Source organism: Betta splendens, chromosome 9 (assembly GCF_900634795.4).
Source record: "Betta splendens chromosome 9, fBetSpl5.4, whole genome shotgun sequence".
Classification (NCBI taxonomy): domain Eukaryota; kingdom Metazoa; phylum Chordata; class Actinopteri; order Anabantiformes; family Osphronemidae; genus Betta; species Betta splendens.
Genome location: NC_040889.2, coordinates 26,192,369 through 26,208,985, shown reverse-complemented (window position 1 = coordinate 26,208,985; position 16,617 = coordinate 26,192,369). Strand labels below are relative to the sequence as shown.

General features: G+C 46.8%; 4 protein-coding genes across 8 annotated transcripts; 3 read left to right on the top strand and 1 right to left on the bottom strand.

Annotated features, from left to right (window-relative positions):
- Positions 1-233: 233 nt before the first annotated feature.
- Positions 234-2,656, top strand: mcidas (multiciliate differentiation and DNA synthesis associated cell cycle protein). 2 transcript variants are annotated; one of them, XM_029161812.3, is made up of 7 exons: positions 234-688; positions 758-830; positions 934-1,013; positions 1,251-1,311; positions 1,392-1,618; positions 1,735-1,845; positions 1,920-2,656. In XM_029161812.3, the coding sequence occupies exons 1-7, from the start codon at positions 602-604 to the stop codon at positions 2,367-2,369; spliced, it is 1,089 nt and encodes a 362-aa protein (XP_029017645.1). In that variant the 5' UTR covers positions 234-601; the 3' UTR covers positions 2,370-2,656. The 2 variants fall into 2 exon arrangements, with proteins under 2 accessions (XP_029017645.1, XP_040928202.1); XM_041072268.2 differs by having other exon boundaries at positions 234-830.
- Positions 2,657-4,283: 1,627 nt separating this feature from the next.
- LOC114862814 (cell division cycle protein 20 homolog B-like) lies at positions 4,284-11,552 on the top strand. Of its 4 annotated transcripts, none has more exons than XM_041072397.2 (12): positions 4,284-4,548; positions 4,777-4,842; positions 7,673-7,889; positions 8,299-8,408; positions 8,506-8,536; positions 8,815-8,928; positions 9,011-9,219; positions 9,358-9,452; positions 9,554-9,779; positions 9,993-10,118; positions 10,186-10,303; positions 11,381-11,552. In XM_041072397.2, the coding sequence occupies exons 2-12, from the start codon at positions 4,783-4,785 to the stop codon at positions 11,401-11,403; spliced, it is 1,329 nt and encodes a 442-aa protein (XP_040928331.1). In that variant the 5' UTR covers positions 4,284-4,548; positions 4,777-4,782; the 3' UTR covers positions 11,404-11,552. The 4 variants fall into 4 exon arrangements, with proteins under 4 accessions (XP_040928331.1, XP_029019346.1, XP_029019348.1 ...); XM_029163513.3 differs by lacking the exon at positions 11,381-11,552 and adding an exon at positions 10,443-10,789; XM_029163515.3 differs by lacking the exon at positions 11,381-11,552 and adding an exon at positions 10,443-10,789 and having other exon boundaries at positions 4,286-4,548; positions 4,777-4,830.
- On the bottom strand, positions 5,451-7,235 carry gpx8 (glutathione peroxidase 8 (putative)). The gene is made up of 3 exons (XM_029163516.3): positions 6,918-7,235; positions 6,499-6,760; positions 5,451-5,971 (listed from the first exon to the last, which is right to left on the bottom strand). The coding sequence occupies exons 1-3, from the start codon at positions 7,122-7,124 to the stop codon at positions 5,808-5,810; spliced, it is 633 nt and encodes a 210-aa protein (XP_029019349.1). The 5' UTR covers positions 7,125-7,235; the 3' UTR covers positions 5,451-5,807.
- A 27-nt stretch (positions 11,553-11,579) lies between the features above and the next one.
- On the top strand, positions 11,580-15,365 carry LOC114862951 (polyserase-2-like). Its single transcript, XM_055512008.1, has 10 exons — positions 11,580-11,978; positions 12,117-12,258; positions 12,497-12,641; positions 12,800-13,075; positions 13,147-13,305; positions 13,890-14,052; positions 14,185-14,326; positions 14,545-14,683; positions 14,773-15,033; positions 15,121-15,365. The coding sequence occupies exons 1-10, from the start codon at positions 11,924-11,926 to the stop codon at positions 15,271-15,273; spliced, it is 1,635 nt and encodes a 544-aa protein (XP_055367983.1). The 5' UTR covers positions 11,580-11,923; the 3' UTR covers positions 15,274-15,365.
- The last annotated feature ends 1,252 nt before the right edge of the window (positions 15,366-16,617 follow it).

Genomic DNA, 16,617 nt, shown 5'->3' with positions numbered 1-16,617 from the left:
ATACGACTTGGAGGTCATTTTGACTTGAAGTACAGTAAGTTGCCCACGTTTTTATTTCTCCAGCTGTTTCAAATAAAACAAACCACAGCGGGCCAAGCAGATCTATACGCACAGCTCAGGGACACGTTACACACTGCTACTATGAATGTGAAACAAACCATTTATCTAAAATTAGAGTTAGTAAAAATGGGGTAATTAAACAAATACGTTTTATATGTCATCAACATACACGATGCATAATGCTAAACTTGTGATAAAATTAGCCTGCGTTTATATCGCATGCTATTGGTTGGAACAGCCCGCGGCCGCTCGTGCGCCTGCGGCAGCGCAGCTCTGGGTTTGGCGCGTCTGGCGCACAGAGCACCTGCTGCAGTGGCGCCGCTGCGCGCGCTGCCACTTTACGCATCAGACCAGAAAACCGTTAGCCTGCACCAGTTTATTCTCCGAGGACGCCGGTTTCTCCCTGGAGACCAAATAAGTGCACGTGATTGGGCCAAAAGTATGAAACCGCGGCATGAAGGCGCACAAACCGGGAGAATGTCGACTATATCAGCGCTGAAACAAATCATGTCCCTCCAGTTCTGTGATCAGCGCCAAACTGATGGAGGCGCACAGGGACCGGAGAGCGTTTGGCGCTGTCTGCCCCAACCAAATGGGACACCGGGGCGGTAAAGCTGCGGTGAAAAAGGTACGGATGCTCCTTTACGCTTGCGTCTGCGGCAGAAGGAAAGACCCGCTAAAAATGCGTTTCTTGCAGAACAAAGTCCTGGTGCCACGCAGCAGCAGTCCGGTCGCCGTGTACGTTGAGTTCCCGTGCATAGTTGAACAAGGTATGCGCATCTCTGACACGAACTTTACGCGCTGGCCTGACGCAAAGAATGATGATTTTGCTTGTCTGTGTAAACGTTCAACGATGCTTTTCTGCCGTTGCAGCTTTTTCAACAATCGCGTGGGATGGTTTGGGAGAGTGCGCGTCCGTGGCGAGAACGGACAGCGACTCGCTGGGATCTCGGGTGAGGAGAAAACGGGCTCACTTGTTCTCCGGCGCAAACGTTCACGCTTTGGCGCACAGGACGCTAATTGTCTGGACTGGCGCAAATCACGCGCTCCCTTAACGCATTAGCTGCAGTAACACTCACTAAAATGAGAGTTATGACATAATTTACCTCTGTTATGATTGGTGGGATTTCCAAGTAGGACTGCTTTGGTAACATATCTATTTTTTAACCCTTCATTTATTTTGTCCACAGGTGAATGAGTCAGATTTAGAAGACCAGGACTTTGGAGACTATGCCCTTGACTTCATGGCAGGTACTGGATGATGCTACAACAATCAGCACTGAACGCTTTGGGGCTTGAAGTCACATGTTCCGTGGTTTTCCTCCTCTCAGATTCTCCTGCCACCCTGGAGAGCAGTCTGTCTTCAGCTGAGCTGGTACCATTTCAGGGGTGCGTCATCCCTCCGCTCACCCCTCAGCAGGACTTCTCCCTGGAGGAGAGCCTGGTGGACTCATCCACAGATGCAGATAAGCCATGCGCCCAGGATGGAGGTCCCTGGGAGGGCATCGCCCAGAGTCACGGCAGGGCGTTGGGCAACGCTATGGTGGTGAACGATCAGGTAAGTGGAACCTGACGCCACGGCTGCTGTGGTAAACACCATCGTCCAAGTTAGGACGGTCCTTTTTTATTATATCAAAGTGAACAGAAAATGACTTAAGACACAATATTTTGCAGCTCCACGAAACGCTTCACAGACGACGAGAGGAAATGGATTCACTTCATGAGAGGAACCTTCAACTCAGGCTGCTGGCCAACCGGGCAAAGCACCTGGCCTCAGTGCTTGAAGTGAGTATGTGACTGGTACAAGCGCCGCAGACAACCATGTGACCCCTTATTTCTGACCCTGTATATTTCTGCAGAAACTGATGACGGTCAAAGAGGCTCATGTGGGTGAAACAGCGGCGGCGCGTGGCGACAACCCCTCCCTCAGCCCCTGTAAGAGGCAGCGACTGGGTGAAGGCCATGACGCGCCCGCTTCAGACTCGGTGGAGGACGTGCTGCGAGACGTGAGCACGCGCTGCAACGCCGTGCTGCACGGCTCCGCCGGCGGAACCGCCAGCGGAACCGCCAGAGGAGGAGGCGCGGAGGAGTCGGAGACCGTGCGCGTGTTCGGCGCATTCCCAGGCCTGCAGCCTCTCATCACCTCAAGCACCGGCGGAGCACAGACTGAAGACAGCACGTCCTCCTTCAAAACCTCAGTCAAAGAACACTGCACCATCAGGACCCAGGTGTTTCCTCACGGACGCGCCTTCACCTCGAGGACCCAGCAGGGAGGATATCGCTTTCGCTGGGTTCCCAACCACTGCTGAATCCAATATCAAACCCAGATACCAGCTTCTTATTGAATCAGTGATTGAAGTGAAGGTGTGAAGTCTGTTCATGAGTGGAGGAGCATGGACAGCAGCTGTTAATGCTGTAATTTATATTGTTATCTGTAAATTAAACTTATGTAAGCTAATTATTCAGAGATGGTGCTTCACAAAGGAAATCCTGCCCCAGCCTTTGTTTGTTCACACTGTGTTTCTGTTTACTTGTCATATTTATTCTTACGCGCCAGTAACAATTTTATCATGAAAAATAAAATCTACCTTTACAAGTTTGTTTCAAAGATTGCATGACTTTGTCAGTCCTGCTGCCAAATGAGACCTCCCATTGAGAAATATACCATTCATCACATCTCTCATAAAAACATTCTTATATATAAGAGGAAGTTAACATTAATCAAATGTTTGTGTCTGCGCTCTACATCATTGACCAGAGTGGTAATTTAGTTAAAAAATCCCAATTATGAGGTATTTTCAAGAACAAAACTTGACTCTTGTCAAGTGAAAAGCAGACAATATTTTCCCCCCTTGAACATTCATAACATCACTAAATACAGTATCAATCTGTTTTTATAGATCACTGATTTATAATACAACATGTAACTATGTATTATTAGGGTTCATTTCTACATGACAGCTGGACTATAGTCCCAGAAGATGATCAATTACTATTATTTCTAGTTGAGAAGTGAAAACAACAACATAAACACAAATTAACAATAAAAACAAGACCAAATGTGTGTGTTTATGTGACAAAAAACGAACGTGGAACAAAAAGGACAAAACTGTACTCAAGCTTTTATTCAGTTCAAGGGGAATTTAAAACACATGATTTAACCAAAACAGATAAAATGCACAAAATGTTAAGAGACAAAATCCCTCCAGAGAATTTATATCATATTACGATGAATAATGTTGACCTTTAACACCTGTCAACGCGTCAAACCTCAGCCTTCAACATCAACAGTAAACCCGTTTGTCACTGAGCAGTAACCTTGAGCTGCTACCGCCAAACTGATGAACGCAATGCGGGAAGGAAGCTAAATACAGACACAATGAGTTTCTAAGGTGATTAAAGCCAAAGCTGCGGGAGGCTGCGAAACAAAGGCGGGGGAGGGAGGGCGACACAAAGAGACGCTGCGGTGGAGAGAAACGAGCGCTGCTAATTATTTAGATTGGATTTTACCTTTTTATGAAATGATGCGAGTGATGTGTTGGTTATTAAAGCGTATTCACAGTTTACACCAAGTAACAAGGAAGGATTGGCACAAAACACTTTAACGAGTTTGAAACAGGTCTATTTGAATCAAATCCTTAGTTTCCGATGCCTTTCTTGTGCATTGATCCACTGAGAGCTGGAGCAGCCCACGCTCATTCTTCTCCTGTGGCTCCGTGGCTCTGCTTGGAGCTGGTCATTGACGGCGCGCACCTGTCACGCTCAGCTCGAGCTCGGGGCGGGAGCATATGTGAGTAAATGGCAGGTGGCGAGAACGTGCGCAGCTCGCGCCGTTCAACCCACTTAGCGCCACATGAATCTCATTATGGACCCACGGACTCGTGTCACCTAACGCGGTTATTGTTAAAGGAAGAGCGGGCGTTTAACTGAATGTTTTACATTTGGTGAATTGAAAATGTGTTTTTTACTATGTTATTAATAACAATAGTTTTACAAATAATTAGCAAAAACCTATATTACTTTTATGCTGTCTAATATTCTAAATAAAAAAATATTCCTATAAGTCTAAGTCTTTTAATTCCCTTTATTTGATTCCCTGAGGATAGTTTATAATAAAAAAAAATCATCCACCAAAAGACAAAAGATTTTAATGAATGAATGAAGTGAACAGAGTTTTCAACCTTTGCGACGAATTGAAACACAAGTCCGCGTTGCTCTTTGTAACAGTTTGTTTCCACTGGAAACCAGGACGCGGAGGGAATCCTTGAAGGGGATTAATTGCGGACACACGCCGTAAAGCTCGCCGCAGCCGCCAATGGCAGCTCGGAGGACGGGGTTTCCCGCGCCGCCGTCCGCCCAGCGCGAGCATTAAAAGCCGCGTCCGTCCTGCGGGGCAGACAACAGGTGCACGGATCCGCCTCCTCTCACGGGCTGCGGGACGAGGTAGAGCCACGATACCCGGCACAACTGGACGTTCAGAAGCTGCTGGTGAGCATTTATTATACTCTATCACACAATTAGCCCAACAGGTAGAGATAAAGGGACATTTCCCTGCTATCGTGGCCTGTTGCTGCTGCTACCAGGCAACCACTTCCAACTCCAAACACAGGCCTACCGCTTCAAGCTGCCTGTTATTATTAGAAAACACTGCTTGGGATGATGATGGTGATGATGATGATGATGTCACCTTCTGGATGTGTCATTTTCCTTGTCCAGGACATTATGACAGACGTGTGGGGAGATTCTGCAGCAAAGAGGAGATGCTTCAAGGTAAGAGAACAGGTACGACACAGCTGACCTCGGGGTTAAAGTGCTGGTTCTGTCCACTGGTGGTGGTGACACTGGCTGACAGTCACCAGCTGCAACCAGCTGACTCGGACACTCACTACATTCACCTTCAGATTAAAAAAAAACAGGAGAGGAAACACTGGAGGGAGAATTCCCCACCACTGATCCGGTGACTGGCATTCGCAGCAGGCCTGAGTTGTGGCTGGTTGGGAGGCAGTGTAATGTTAGCTGATGGTACCGGCACCAGCTCACACTGCCCTGCTGCCCTAACAGCCGCGGTGGGCGGCGCCGTGGGTTCCGGGCCGTGGGTTCCGGGCCGTGGGTTCCGGGCTGTGGCTTCTGGGCCGTGGCTTCCGGGCCGTGGCTTCCGGGCCGTGGCTTCCGGGCCGTGGTGTGGCCGGTTGGCAGGCAGTGTCTCGTTAGCTGGTCGGTTCTGTGCACCAGCTTACCTGCTACTGTCATTCAACTGTCCACAGAACGCTCCGCCTCGAGTCACACTCGCACCTGGAAGTCAGAAACAGCGCTCAAAAGGTACGACAACATTATACAGAATGTCATCACTATTGGAGCAATGAGGAACTTGGAGGCATCTGCTAATCAAATAATTCTGAAATGCTTTTATTTCTGGGTGGATGAGCTACATTTTCATTCTGCATCCGTCAAAATGTGCTAAAACTGTTCTCTTCACCTTGAGAAACCGACTCTCATGTAAACAATAGAAAGAAACAAACGCAAACTAAGACCAACTCTTTCAAAATCTCTTTTAAAAGCCAAAGGATCCTTAAGCTGCAGGAGGGGTTGTTTAAAGGAATGTTCATCATGTCAACAGGGAGCACAGGATAGTTTCATACACAGACAGAGTCCACGCTGTCCATTGCCCTCGTAGGAAAAGCCAGTGGATTTTCCCTGCAGCAGTTCCAAGTCCACTTCCTGCTACAACACATCCATCTCGAGCTCCGTCATAGCTCCACACGTTTCTTTAGGATGATTTCCCGCACCATCGCCGACGCCTCCTGTCTAATACTGTCAAAGGGCTCGTCCGTTCGCCAGAACCGGACCACCTGCCCCTCTGGATTCACCAGGAACTTCCAGAAGTTCCACTTTGGAGTTTTCTGCACAGAATCTGTAAATGACAGTGTCAAACTGGAGTCACCTGTTGGTCTGCACGAGTTTTAAATCAACCTGTAAACAGCTGCTTGTGACAACTAAGCGTTTAAGTTATGTTTGCTATTTATGTCAAATAAATGTAAACAAAGCTGAAAAATCTAAATCGCCCTTTTCTACTTTTTTCTTATTTTAATTTCATTATTTTGTTTTCTATTATGCGACTATTAAAAGAGGGGGATTATCAAGTATTTACATTAACTTTAGTGTCTTCAAGCAACAGTGCAGATTGACCGCAGTCTGGTGAAATCACTGACAGTCACATCTGGAACATCCTTTTTATAACCTTATTAACGTATTCATTGATTATGACGTCAAACCAAATCCTCTTTGGACAAACATTTCAACATCATCAGGGAATATAAATATTGATCTACAATCTAAACGTACATTTTTAAACCCACTGCTGCTACTTTAGATCGACTATGAACTGGTTAATCATTGCACAGATTAGGTTTGACTCCCAGCAGACGCTTCTCTACCGACCTGTGAGGAACTTGAAGGCAGGTTCTGACTCTGAGCCCATTATTCTGATCTTGCTGAAGAAGGGGAAGGTGACGCCGTAGGTGGACTTGGCGAAGGCCTCCGCGTCCCGGCTCAAACCGGGCTCCGTGTCCCCGAACTGTCCGCAGGGGAAGGCCAGCACGTTGAAGTGAGAGGTGCCCAGCTCCCGGTGGAGCTCCTGCAGAGACCGGTAGTTCGCCTCCGTCTGCTCGCTCTGACTCGCCACGTTTACAACCAGAGACGCCTGAAGACGGAGGAAACGCGCTTTACTCTCCAATTAAACCACAGAAAGGCATGAAGTCCATCCTGCGCAGAGAGACTCTAATTCATCTGGCATCGCGTAACTAGAAGAGGGTCTGCACACATTTCTGGTTCGTGGACTGGTGATGATGTGGACTTACTTTTCCTCGGTATTTCTCCAGAGAGACCGTCCTCCCCCTCGCGTCTTTCACCTCAAAGGAGTAGAAATCCCTGGGTCTCCTCGGCCTCGCCAGCTGCGTCTGCAGCAGGAACAAGCAGCCCACGCCGACCGTCATGCTGAGCAGCACCGTCAGCCTCCTCGCTTTGGGGCTGGAGGACTTGGCAGGGTAGCCCCCTAATGCCTCCATCTTGGAGGGGGAAGAACGAAGCGGAGCTGCGGGAGAAAAGTTGCTAGGATGTTTTACTAAACCCAGGAGTAAACCGGAAGCTAAGCAGGGTTCTTTCAAAATACAATACAAAATACTGTCGGCTGTAAACGGTGGATGCATTTGTTGGCTCCTTAAGAAAACACTGAAACAACTGAAAGCATCTTTAGAAACATAAGTTAAGCAACACTTTGTCTTAGATTATTGATTATTATTACAACTAACCAATGATTATAACCCATGATTATTATTATTATTAAATAACAATCTTAAATGTGGTGAACTTGAGCTTTTCTGTATTTTATTCTTTATAGTAAACCTGACTGATTTCTTTTAAAACGGACTCACGTACCTTTTGTACCTAAGGAATGTTTTAACCGGAAGTTCTGTTATTGTCGTTTGTTTCTTGATCTACGTTTTTTTGTACAGCTTCGAACTTTGTGTCCAGTTTTAGATACCTTGAGTTCATTTTTCCTCACTTTATATTTTTTCTGTAAAACTGCGTCTTGGTTCTTTTTTTACCTTCCCAGCGACAAAACGCTGCCCATCGCGTGTCGTACAAACGCTTCAGGAGGCGGATCATCCGCAGGGGGAGCGGAGAGGCGCCTGTTGCGAGCACCCCGGTGGCCGCTGGGTGGCGGTGTGGTTCCGGCTTCGAGTCGGACCCCGTCTGTCAGAGACTGGAGCTGGATTCTCCACCCAGACACGTGGGAACAACACACTCAGCCCTGCAGGGAAACCTTGAAGGTACAGTTGTAGCAGCGTTCCACATCTTTACCAACAGGTTGCTGTTGGTTTGACTGATGCATATCACACTGTCACACACTCACAGCCAGCAACAGACCAGTAAAACCAGGGCATTAGTCAGACACAGCCCTCAGATATTAAATATGCTTGATTCTTATTTTTATATAAGTTACACTTTCTGATGGTGCAAATAGTCATTGTCTAAATAGGTAATAGTGCATTGTGTTTCATTTGTCACGTCAACCACACTGTGGACAACACCTCAGCCAGTTGTGTTGCATCTGTGCAGATGGTGTTGGACAGTAGCACGTTTAAGTGGTGCACGCACAACTATCTTCAATGCAGATCTTAGCAAGTCTTATAAACTTCGTGCTTCTACAGTCCGTGTCATTTTTCCTCTTGTTATCAGAGACAGCGTTGGCAGCAGGCGCGTCCCACCGTGGGGCCGTTACACCACTGAAAACCCTACGCAGCCACTCAGCCGAGGGAAAACCTGACTCAGAAAATGACCCCAAGCCGGTTAGTTTTAGACACAAACACACCTCTATCGGAAAAAACACAGTTATTGATAATGTTAAACATATGAAAGGTAAATGGAATGACTTCCTGTTTGCAGGGATGGGTGTGGAGAGCTGGAGCTCAGGCAGGTACAGCTTGAATATTTTTTTTTATTTCAGTTTCACTTCATGACAATAGAGAAATGAATTATGTACTGCAATGACAGCGATGCCAGATTAGAAGTTTGACTTTCCACATTAACTCAGCAGCTTTGGACTCATTATCCTTTCACTGGTTTTAGCACTAACGTAGCAAAGAGGTGGGAAAAACGCCTCTGATGGACTGTAACTATGTTTAATGTGGACGTTGATGACGATTTTACTTCATGTAACTATGAGTATTTTCTGTTTTATTGCGTGACTTGCAGGCTCTGATGAAAGAACAGGCCATTTGCCCTTTGACCTCCTGGACGAAGCCCCTGTGGGTGTGCAGGGGAAGCTGGTGAGGAGGTTGGCAGCTCCATCGCTGCTCGACGACTACTGTGAGGGACACATTTTGCGCTTGCGTGCCTGTGTTTGGCCTCTGCTTCAGGTCACCCATCACATCCACGTCTTTCCCTCCAGACACCAACCTTCTGGACTGCAGTTGTAGCGGTATCACTGCATTAGCTCTGGGCCCGTGCGTTTACCTGTGGGATTCAGAAGCTTCTACTCTGGTGGCGTCTTTGGGCCCGACTCCTCCAGCAGGACCACATTCGGTGTCGTCTCTGCGCTGGAGCCCGGACGGCCGGCTTCTCTGCGTTGGAACGAGGCGAGGGGAGATACAGGTACAGGTGAATCCCCTCAAAGTAAATGAGTCGAGACTGATTCACAAAAGCTGTGGCGAGGGAACGACGTCAGAGGAAACGTGACACCCGGTGAATCAGCGGGATGACGGTTTGTGGTGTCTTTGTCTCTGTTTGACTCTTTAGTTGTGGGATGTTGAACAAAAGCGGCGTGTGAGGTGCCTGCCGTCACACCTGTCTGTGGTCACAGCTCTGTCTTGGAAACAGCAGTTACTGAGCAGGTACTGGTGTGAGTCTGTAGTATAACACGTGTGTGTCAGAAAAGGCCTTGAATGAATGAACCAGCGGAACAGCGTCACAGTGACTGTCCCCAATCTGACAGCGGCTCCGCTCTGGGACACATCCTCCACCTTGACGTCCGGGCTCCTCCGGCTCCCGTGGGCGCCGGCGTCCAGGAGGAGGGCGTGTGCAGCCTGCAGTGGTCCCCGGGGGGCGAGCGCCTGGCCAGCGGCTCCCCAGACGGCCTCCTCAGCATATGGGACGGTGACGTAGCGGGACCCAGGTCCCATCAGCCCGTGTGTTCAATGAGGCAGCCCAGCGCCGTCAAGGTCAGCGGATGCTGACGTTTAAACCGAGAAATAAATCCGACGTCACGTGTTGATTGAGTTTTCCATCTGTTACATAGATCACCTGCACCTGTTTTAGGATCAGCACACCCACGTGTTAAACAGCTGTGCTCTGGTGTGTGTGTGGATGATGTCTAACCGTAGTGAACATCGCTGGTGAACGTCAGGCTGCGTGTGTTGCGTGTTTGTGTTCAGGCTGTGGGATGGTGTCCGTGGCAGAGGAAGCTGCTCGCCACAGGGGGGGGGTGGAAGGATGGAGCGCTCCGGGTGTGGGACTCACAAACAGGCACCTGCGTGACCTCCGTCCACACAGACTCACAGGTGCTCAGGCGTGAAACACTGAATGTGAATAATTCTCACAAACGCGACTAACAAGGGCCAACCGCAGATCTGTTCCCTACGATGGGCCGAGAGGAAGGAATGGCTGGTCACCGCTCACGGTCTTCCTCATCACCAAGTCGCACTGTGGGACTTTCCCTCCCTCGACACGAGTCACCGGCTCACGGGTGAGAGTCGCAATGTAATTATGAATGAATCAGGTTCAACAGGTATTATATTTATTGGTTAGAATTAATATGAATGTGCCCTTTTCACTTGTTTTACATGATGTGATTTAAATGTAAGAGGTTCAGTTGTTGGTTTCAGGGCACTGTCAGCGAGTTCTGCACGTGGCCCTAAATCCTGATGAAACCCAGATATTCTCTGCTGGAGCGGATCAGCGCCTTCACATCTGGGACCTTTGATTTCCAACATTTATCAGCACAGAGGACGTTTACTTACTGCTGGTTTCTGTAGGTCTTCTGTTATATTCACCAGCTATTTCATGCTGACTCATTCATGTCCTGAGCTTCACAGAACATGAAACTATGAATAAAACGAGAACAAAACCAAGTCATAGTTTCTATTCTCATCATGGGTGAAGCAGATGAGGAGACATTCTCTGATTGAATCTGCACATACTGTAATAAACAATAGAAATCTCTAAAATATGATTAACCAACTGATTTGATTATTAAAATAGAATCTTTCTATGCTAATTCCTAACACGTGTCTGTGCTACTCAGTATTATATGACATGAGTTCTGACGTGGATCAACGATAGAAGCACAGGGTATAAAACGAATGGAAGATGTGAGAAGACCGGCCCTTCTCTCCCTTTTCATTCCCAGCATTTGTTGAGGTGGATGTGAATGTTGTTGGTCCGAGCTGAGACAAAGCGTGTCCACGTGCACGCGTCTCAGCGGCTCGTTTCCTGTTCTATCTGTCGGACCGTCCTCCCACCAACTCCAACCAGTTGCTGCATGTGGCTTTTCTTCCGGGCGTTAATGCACGATAATGCGTTGAAACTCACACTGGAAAAAAAACAAAGAACAAAGCTGAGTTACACATGAAGTCCCTCCCTCCCACAGGTCATGGTGTTAATGCTCAGTGTCGTGTGATTCTTACTTCAGCGTGACTCAAGTGTGTTTTACTAGATAACTGTCAGCTGGGCCTCAAGCTCCTGCATCAGTCACGTTAATACCTTACTTTACACCCGTCTCCAGTCTCTTTCATCCTTTAAAGGACACGTGTTTGTCCCTCAGGTTCAAACCTGCCTGTGATGTAACCAGCGTCCGACGTCGCAGGCTTTTATTGACACGGCGTTGCGCTTCGTGGACCCGGAGGCTCGTGGAGCAGCGAGTCTGGAGCCGCCCGTGCGTCAGCTTCAACAGCCTGTCACTCCGCAGCTGCACAGCCCTCCCACAGACCCCTCCCTCGCTCCCGCTGCCGGTCACTCGTTCGCGTTTCTCTCGAAGGCCCGCTGCTCTGTGAATCACAGGGTCAGCGGCATCCGCCGGCTGCTGCAGCCGTTCGTGCTCCGGCCTCAAGCTGCGGTGGGAGCTGCGTGAAAACAGGCCACAGCCTGCGAATAAGCTGCTGACGATGACTGGCAACACGCAGCAGCTCACCACAGGCCTCCATGTGAAGATCATACGCACTCCTATGTGTCTGTATCTTGCATCAGTCGTTTCGCTGACTCATGCGTTTCCACAGCCCACATCCTTTGTCAGAAATTTTAAAGGCGGGGGTTCACATCGAGGTGGGCTTCTGTGCATTTCACCATCGCATCAAAGAGCAAAGACAGAATGTTTGGCCTCTCTGCTTTGATCTCTTACACTCTCCTCCTCAGTGTCCAGTCCAGTGAGTAATGCTTTTATATATTACACTGAATTCTCTTAGTGATGCTTCGTTACCCACATGAATGCAGAGTGCAAACTAATGTTTATGCCGGTCTTCAGTGTTAGTGTTTCTCATTAATCTGACTGTTCTCTGCTGCAGGTTCTGGATCTGAGATCATTGGTGGGAGAGAGGTGGCGCCCCACTCCATGCCGTTCATGGCTCTGCTGGAGAGTAAGGACTCAACCTGTGGAGGGATACTGATCCATCAGTCATGGGTGCTGACGGCCGCCCACTGTAAAGAGTAAGAATAAGGAACATAACAGTCTATATAGAGTCTTCAGTTCCTTTAAATGGGGCCTGTGTCAGAATGGCAGCGCAGCATCAGTAAGAATGTAGAGCAAGTCACTGTCATGACATATAAGTCGTCTAATCAAGAAACCACAGGACAGAGACAGGATGTGCTCGACTCTGACTTCAGCTCTGAAGTTGTACAAGTACACATTTATCATCTGTTTGTGTGTGTTTTTCTCTTTTCTCAGCATTAAGACGGTCTTGCTGGGCGTCCACTCCATCAAATCAAAGGAAAATGAGAAAGGTTCCAGGCAGGTTCGGACGGTTAAGAAGAGTTTTCCTCATCCCTGCTTTGACCAAACGGAAAAGACCAATGATCTCATGCTGCTAAAGGTGAGAGGACGTTGTGATGTACAGCAGCTGCCACAAAAAATGTGCAGTAAAGATGATAATTAGCATCAAAGACATGTGGATAACTCATCTTAATGTTAAGCTGATAGGATTCCGTCTCAACCTCCCAGTGGACGAATCAATAGACTTGTTTTTTGCAGCTTGCCAAATCAGTGAAACAGACTCAGACGGTGAAGTGGCTGAAGCTGGGGAACAGCGTCCAGGACCCCAAAGGCGGCAGCGTGTGCGTGGTGGCCGGGTGGGGCAAGAAGAGCAACACCGCCCGCCAGGGGTCCGACGTCCTGATGTCTGCCAACGTGACGGTCATCGACAGGCTCAAGTGCAACTCTCCTCAGCACTACAACCTCAAGCCCTTCATCAGCAGCGGGATGGTGTGTGCCGGCGCCGACCGCTCCAACAGCGCCGACACCTGCCAGGTAAGGACGCCTCCACCCGACCGGCGCCAGCAGCCGGCCTGGAGCTGACCCACTGATGGTTCTGTCTGCAGGGCGACTCCGGAGGCCCCCTGCTGTGCAACGGAGAGCTGGTTGGAGTCACTTCCTTTGGCCGACGCTGTGGACTGGTTCAGTTTCCGGGAGTCTACACGCTGCTCACACCAAAACAGCTGAACTGGATCAGAAAGACTATGTCAAACCCCAAATATGAATAACTGAGTTTTGCTTTATCCAATTCTATAAATATTTTTTGGGGACTGTGTCATATGTCACATATTGATGCTCCTGCTGTAATAAAACTGGAAAAACAAGTTAATATTATTAATATTCTTGACATGTAAATTGCTTTGAGTTCTTTGCTTGTTTAAACATCTATTTCACTTCATGTATTTTTGCACAATTATTTTAAACATTAAAGTTTGAGTTATATCAGTCTTTCTTATGTGGATTTGATTGATTGAAGCTTAGTTCATCACCAGATGCAAAACTATAAAAGCTAGAGATTGCAAGTTCATTACACATTACATGATGCATTCTACCATAGCTGTTGTATCTTTACAAACAAATGATTTTAGTGAGACGGAATTTGAAGGCTCCAGAACATCTCAGACAATTAATGTGATTTCTTTTCTTTTTTATTATACACTGAATTCTGCTTGTTCACCTTTGACTTTCAATATCATATTACCAATTAAGGCTTTATTGAAAACAGCCTCTGGTTAAAGCGGTCATAGTGAAGCTGTGAAGACCCTATGTAGATTTCACACCTAAAGATGATGATGCGATTCCAGTCTGACCACATCCTTTGAGCAGAATGTTTAAAAGCAAGGGTGAAGGTCGGAGTGGGCTTCTGTCTCATTCGCCATCGCGACGGAGAAAGAAGAGAAGAAGAAACATGTTTGGTCCAACGGGTTTCAGCGCTTTCATTTCTTGCATCATTATCCTCAGTGTCCGTCTTAGTGAGTAATTCTTCTATATATTCCACAAATTCATTCTGAGATATTCTGCTTAGTCGTCCCTGTGATGCAAAAAAATTCTGCTGCTATTCATCTGAGCTGTTTATTATGTTAAATGTATGTTCTTTGCTGCAGGTTCTGGATCTGAGATCATTGGTGGGAAAGAGGTGAAGCCCCACTCCATGCCGTTCATGGCTCTGCTGGGGAGTAAGAGACCAACCTGTGGAGGGATACTGATCCAGCCGTCATGGGTGCTGACGGCCGCCCACTGTAATCAGTGAGAAAGAGATAAGATCCACTATGCAGTCTGCTATCAGCGTAGAATATAATCAAAAACTCATGCAGTGAAGACCTGTAACTTGACAATGATGGTTTCCCATCATTGTTTTTGCTTGGGTGTATTTAGTATTTATTTCAGCACCTATTATCATTTATTTTAGCACTTCCTGACACAACAGTAAACATTAATCACCTGTTTGTGTGTTTTACTCTCAGAACTAAGAAGGTCTGGCTGGGCGTCCACTCCATCAAATCACAAAAAGAAAGTTCAACACAGGTCCGAGAGGTTAAAAAAAGTTTTCCTCATCCAAAGTATGAAGAGAAAAATCTTCTCCATGATCTCATGTTGCTAAAGGTATGTGCACATTATAGGTTTGTTCCATTTTAATAGCATTTTACTGATGATGACTGTGTTCTTAACAGGCTGAATTCTCTTTTTGACAGCTTGACAAACCTGTGGAGAAAACCAAGACCGTGAATTGGCTGAAGCTGGGCAAAAAAGTCAAAGATCCAAAAGCTGGTACCATCTGTGTAGCGGCAGGATGGGGACAAAGTAACAACAATATAAAGAAAATGTCAGACGTCCTAATGTCCGTCAAGGTGCCTGTGATCAACAGGAAGACATGCAACTCTCTTTACAACAGGAACCCCCCCATCACCGACAGCATGGTGTGTGCTGGCAAAGACGAGGCTGACACCTGTAAGGTAAGAACGCCTTAAAGGGCCACACTGACCTCTTCATATCAGCAACAAGATGACTGAGGGCCGTTTCTTTATCTTCTTTCTCTGCAGGGGGATTCTGGAGGCCCCCTGCTGGTCAAAGGTGCGCTGGTTGGCATCACTTCGTTTGGTGGCAAAGAGTGTGGCAACAGTACACGTCCTGGGGTGTACACCTTCCTCACAGCTGAGCATCTTGGTTGGATCAATAATGTAATGAAGTCTTAAATGCAATGAATTAAAGTCACCGCTTTGCTTTATTTTTAAGGTCATTTTTAATTGTGTGAGAGCAGCGTTCCAATTAAAGACTCAGCATTTTCTATGGTGTCTGTGGTTCTTTCTGCTCTTGGTTCAGCTGACGTGTGATGTGTGAGAGAGTTACAGTAAAATCACCACAGAGCTCACGAAGCACAAAGAACAACCACAAAAGACCAATTCACACAGTGTAGCTTGTGCTTAGTGCACTCTGCACTAAGCAGTAATGGAGACATGAGTAAATATATCAGACTTATCTACTCTGCGTAAATAAAATATTTGTCATGTGTAACACTGTGAGAATGATTCATCCCTGCTTTGTGTCTCTTATCTTACACATTCCTGTGAGCTGACTTGGTTTGCCTCCCGGCGGTGTTTGCTTCTCATTCCTCATCCGGTTGCCTTTGTTCTTTATGGCCTCGTACCTGCTGGAATGTGGCTCACGCTCTGTTCACCGCAGCGTTTCCACTCAGCGCCACTAGGTGGAGCTGTAGGCTCAGCGGGCGTCTGATGCGCTGTAACTGCTAGAAGAAAACACAAATGAGAAAAAATAAAAGGACCAGACAAATTTATTGTTTATTCTAAACACAACTAGCTACAGTGACAACATCAAAACACTACTACACTTTTAAATGTCCCATGTTTTATTATATCTTAGTTTTACCTTCCCAGGTGCTTCAGACCATATGTAGAATTCCTCTAACAATTTTAAAAATTTTCACATGTAATGCATTTACACTCTGGTCCAACCACTGGGACCTTCACCCCTCTACCTGATATTAACCATATGTGAGGGTTTCTGCTGGAAGAATGAATATTTCAACTCATCTGATAGTCATTAACAGAGCAAAACCAAACTATAAAAGAACCTGATTAACGACAGGTGTTAATGACTTTACTGAATAAAACATAAAAAATAAGAAAATAGGATAACAAATAGAACCGATGCTGCATTCTTAAAAGTCAGTTATCACTGACCCACCATCTGATATTGTGTTTGCTTGGTTTCTATGGCCACAAAGGCGCAGGCCCACCTCGATGCCACTGAAACTGCCACGTTCCACCACACCCATCAACGTATTGTATCAAATGGATGAATGTTGTTTTTGTGTTGTCTTTATGAATGTTTTATGGAGCGTTTAGGAACCTATTTCTGTCCTGGAGATCACTATCTCACACATGTGCTCACTATTATTTTTTAAGTCGTATCCTGGCAGCAGATTCAGAGCAACTTGTTTGTCACGGCGACTTAAACGCACAACTCTAGGATAACTTTACACAATTTACAGGTCTTTAGCATTAATTGATTTGATTAAA

Bases quoted from the DNA above. Each gene is read 5' to 3' on its own strand.
- mcidas (XM_041072268.2), top strand. From the start codon at position 602: ATGGAGGCGCACAGGGACCGGAGAGCGTTTGGCGCTGTCTGCCCCAAC. The intron at 1,014-1,250 runs GTGAGGAGAAAA...TTTTGTCCACAG, and splicing joins GCGACTCGCTGGGATCTCGG to GTGAATGAGTCAGATTTAGA. The intron at 1,312-1,391 runs GTACTGGATGAT...TCCTCCTCTCAG, and splicing joins TGCCCTTGACTTCATGGCAG to ATTCTCCTGCCACCCTGGAG.
- LOC114862814 (XM_029163513.3), top strand. From the start codon at position 4,783: ATGACAGACGTGTGGGGAGATTCTGCAGCAAAGAGGAGATGCTTCAAG. The intron at 8,929-9,010 runs GTGAGGGACACA...CTTTCCCTCCAG, and splicing joins ATCGCTGCTCGACGACTACT to ACACCAACCTTCTGGACTGC. The intron at 9,220-9,357 runs GTGAATCCCCTC...TTGACTCTTTAG, and splicing joins GAGGGGAGATACAGGTACAG to TTGTGGGATGTTGAACAAAA.
- gpx8 (XM_029163516.3), bottom strand. From the start codon at position 7,124: ATGGAGGCATTAGGGGGCTACCCTGCCAAGTCCTCCAGCCCCAAAGCG. The intron at 6,761-6,917 runs GTAAGTCCACAT...CTCCGTCTTCAG, and splicing joins TGGAGAAATACCGAGGAAAA to GCGTCTCTGGTTGTAAACGT. The intron at 5,972-6,498 runs GTCGGTAGAGAA...TGTCATTTACAG, and splicing joins TGCCTTCAAGTTCCTCACAG to ATTCTGTGCAGAAAACTCCA.
- LOC114862951 (XM_055512008.1), top strand. From the start codon at position 11,924: ATGTTTGGCCTCTCTGCTTTGATCTCTTACACTCTCCTCCTCAGTGTC. The intron at 12,642-12,799 runs GTGAGAGGACGT...TGTTTTTTGCAG, and splicing joins ATGATCTCATGCTGCTAAAG to CTTGCCAAATCAGTGAAACA. The intron at 13,076-13,146 runs GTAAGGACGCCT...TTCTGTCTGCAG, and splicing joins ACAGCGCCGACACCTGCCAG to GGCGACTCCGGAGGCCCCCT.